The sequence below is a fragment of the Eurypyga helias genome, unplaced genomic scaffold, assembly GCF_000690775.1.
Source record: "Eurypyga helias isolate BGI_N326 unplaced genomic scaffold, ASM69077v1 scaffold30266, whole genome shotgun sequence".
NCBI classification, from domain to species: Eukaryota; Metazoa; Chordata; class Aves; order Eurypygiformes; family Eurypygidae; genus Eurypyga; species Eurypyga helias.
In genome coordinates this window covers 664-4,343 of record NW_010255176.1, presented here as the reverse complement: position 1 = coordinate 4,343, position 3,680 = coordinate 664, and the positions used below count along the sequence as shown (strand labels likewise).

The 3,680-nt window shown below is 47.2% G+C and overlaps 1 protein-coding gene across 1 annotated transcript in view; it reads left to right on the top strand.

Moving 5' to 3' along the window:
- Nucleotides 1–2,882, top strand: part of POLD3 (polymerase (DNA-directed), delta 3, accessory subunit) — a gene marked incomplete at both ends in the record, with an annotated part of 12,007 nt that extends 9,125 nt beyond the window's left edge. Inside the window, 2 exons of the mRNA XM_010153254.1 lie at nucleotides 1,302–1,464; nucleotides 2,770–2,882. Of these exons, the coding sequence (XP_010151556.1) occupies nucleotides 1,302–1,464; nucleotides 2,770–2,882 (276 nt within the window). The remainder of the gene's footprint in view (nucleotides 1–1,301; nucleotides 1,465–2,769) is intronic.
- Between the last annotated feature and the right edge of the window lie 798 nt (nucleotides 2,883–3,680).

Sequence of the window (3,680 nt, the reverse complement as noted above, 5' to 3'; positions counted from 1 at the left end):
TCAGGGAGCGCTTCAAGGAAAGTTGTGAGGAGGCTGCAGGGAAGAAGCAAGCAGAGTAGAACTGGAAATGATTATGTGTAGAGAAGGGAGCGGGTGATTCTAGGAGTAAGATTTATTCCCTGCACATTGTATGTGTCTCCTGGCTTCAAAGATTTCACCGTTGCCAGAAAGTCCCGAGTTAACAATAATTGGGCCCTTCGGCTTTCTGCTGTTGACGGTAAATAGAGAGCTGTCATTCGGGTTCTTACGTACACGATGGTTTCCCTTGCTCAGTGAAGCAGCCAGCTTGTTTCCCAGGCAGGGTCAGAAAGGCGTTGGCATGATGTCTTAGCCCTCTCGGCAGCCTCTGTTCCTACTGATGATGTAGTTGATCTCGGTTTTACTTCGCTCGGGCATCTTGTGCTTGGGATGATACAGGTTTCAAACTTGACTGCTCCTGTCTTCTGCTGGGGTGTGTGTAAAGCTGCTGGGTGAAGCTCACAGACTAATTGGGTGCTGGTGTGCGAACAGCACCGCCTGTCAGGTTGATAAATGTATTATTCTGCTGTCCACTCCCACCTGCTATGTCATCTTTGAACCACAGAATCTTTAGGTTGGAAGAGATCTTTAAGATCATCAAGTCCAACACTGGACTTCACCCAACACTGCCAAGTCCACCTCTAATTCATGTCCCTGAGCACCTCGTCCGCACATCACGAATCCCTCCGGGGTGGTGACTCCACCACTTCCCTGGGCAGCCCGCTCCCATCCCTGACAGCCCTTTCCAGGAACACATTTTCTCTAATATCCAACCCAAACCTCCCCCGGCACAACTTGAGGCTGTTTCTAGTACCAGGTTAAGCCTTTTGAAGCAGAATTGTCCTTGTACGTGGCGGTGTGTAGGCAAGAGAGGCTGGTTCTTGCTCACGTTGGGGTTGGGCTGGGACAAGAAGCCACAACCTCACTGAAAATACTAATCATGGGATGGAGGCTGCACACACCTCTCGTTGCTCTTCTTCACTCAGATTTCTCCTGTTTCTGGGTGCTTCTGTGCTTGACTAAAACTCTCATTTAGAAGGGATCGACTGACTGCAAGGATGGACGTGGCGTTGTGCCAAAGGGGCTGGCTAGAAGAGGGGCTCCTGGCTCAGCGGGGTCATTCTAGATCCCTAACACTTTTATACATCATCCCTAGTGTTTTCTGTGTTATTGGTGCGCAGTGTTTTCTTTTTAAGAAAAACTCCTTTTTAAGTTGGCATCCATACTGAATGCCCCTTGCTTGTTCATTTGTTTTTTTTAATTTTTTAATGGTTTATTCACAGATAAACTCAAAGTCAACTCTGTGCCTGAGCAGCCAAAGGAGGAGAAAGAAGTCGTCAAGCCTTCAGTTCCTGTAGCAGAACCAGAGTCATCCCCTAGTACTGTAGCAGAGAAACCTGGGAAGAAGACAGAACCTGCTAGAAGTCAACAAAAGGACAAAAGAAGGTGAGCCACACTATTCAGGGTCCCTGTAATCTGTTAACCCGCTTGTTGATGGCCTGCATGGAGCTGGCTTGTCATACAACGCTGGCTCACCTCCTCTTTCCAACTACTAAATTGCATTAAGCCTGGCTAAAATTATCTCTCTTGGAATTCTTTCCTAATATTTCTTTTCCATTTAGTGCTGTAGATGCCTCGGGGCCATTTGTGCCGTTGCAAATGGGAAGGGACACGATCCAGATTGTCTTCAAGTGGGGAGGGGGTGGCTTTCCATGAGCCAACCTCACACTGTGAGCAGATTTAGTATAGACCCCGCAGGCAATCTGGGGGGGCTGGCAGGAGCACCTGTACTGCAGGGAAGGTAGTATATTCCCAAGCTTATATGTACACAGCTTCCAGCACACAAAGTTCTGCTTGTTGATCTCCATAGCTAATGTACTGCTGCTTTCAATGCCGCTGGTTTACTTTGGGCTGAGGCTCCAAGTAAATTTTAAGTTCAGCCCTTTGTGTTTAATCCAACCCAAACTGACAGAGACAAAAAATCATTACAGCCTGATGGCTCTCTGGTGGCCTATGAGTAATTAATTGGTGGTCTCAATTTGTTTCTAACTAAATAGGTAAGCACACCGCCCAGCCCACCATCGCAGTTAGTGCTAACTGGTCTTCTTATTGAGAGTCTTAGTCAAAAAGCCAAAGGCCTGGAAACTGCATGTTGGCAGTGCGGTGTTGGGAAGGCCACTTGAGCTGTACCAGCTCGGATGAGGATACGTGGGCCTTTAGCCTCCAGGCTTGTTAGTCTGACATGTCTCGCCAACATTAAAAAGAAAGAAGCTATTTTATTTTTCCAGTAGTCTTTAAAAATGGCTCCAGGATTCTGAGACACTACCTCATAGTCAGTCAGTGGCGAGCACTCTGTCAAAAGAGCTTCTGAGCGATGCTGTTGGGGACGTGAGTGTTTGGGAGCCTGAGCTATAGAGGCAAGATCAGAAACGCGTTCTTGCCAGGTTGCTGTGGCCAAGTTAGGGGAGGTGCTGGGCAAAAACGTTCAACGGTGGAGGGGCTAAAGAAAATCCTCCTTGTTTTGGAGAACTGGGTTTGGGTAAGGATGAGAGGCTTGAAAATGCACGTGCGCCTATGCCCAATTGTGGAGGTGAGTATACCTCAGCGTTTGTCATGCTCCTGATGTTAAGGGGTAGGGAGGTGTTTGATTTCGTCGCTAGCGGTGTTTCTGTCGGGAATGTGCTTGTCTAAGCATGCCTGATGCTTTCAAGGGATAACACGTGCTCATTCCTTCTTTTCTTTGTGTGGCAGTAAAATGAAGAGGGTGGACAAGTCGGATGATGAGGAAGAAAGAGAGCCTGGAAATCTGAAGAAAAAGAGGAAGCGGATCAAACAACTTCAGTCTGACAGCAGTGATGAGGAAGGTAAAAAGATATGTAAACAACCAGGCATGTAGGTCAGGGGCCTGATTTCAACAAGATTGTTCTCCAAGGCTGTTGGTCAAGGATTGAGGGGATAGTTTAGGGGACTAAAGACCGTGCGAATGGCTGGAGCTTGAGCTTTCTGTTTATTTTGTGCTGCAAGCACTTGGGCATACAGTTGAGATGCCGCAGTCATTCAGTCGTTGTTTCAGCTTAGCTGAGGTCTGGCTGTCTCCTCACCAAGTGTGCTGCCAGTCACACTGACACGTGGGAAGGAGGTTCTCCAGTCTCTTGTGAAAGATAGCATGCCTTCCAGAATTGTAGGACTGGTCATAACTGGTTTATGTGGTAAGTAAACACCCGCAAAGTGACCTCCCCCTCTTCCCAGGGTCATTTTTAGTATCTTTATTCTGTCTGTTTATAGAAAAGGCTTGGAAGACAGTGTTGGAAGCAAGACTTCCAAAAAAAAAAAAAAAGCCCACCCAGATAATAGAGAAACTGGAGGGAAAACAGTTGAGCGATATCCGATGCGCCTCTTCGTCTCCTCGGGACTCTTGGCTTTGGTAGGAGTAGGGTGCCCAGAACGTCACAAGATTTGGGCTTATAATGAGGAACAGCAGGGCCGGATTCCAAAGAATTTGGATAATTGAGGTGACAAATGCCGTTCAATACAGATAACTGGAAAATAAGTTGGGATCGAGCTAGGGAGTATGTGCTAAATGGAACAGTTATCCAACATGCTGATTGGGAAAAGAATTCGGGGGTCATTATGGACAAATAATTGAAACCACCAGTTTGGTG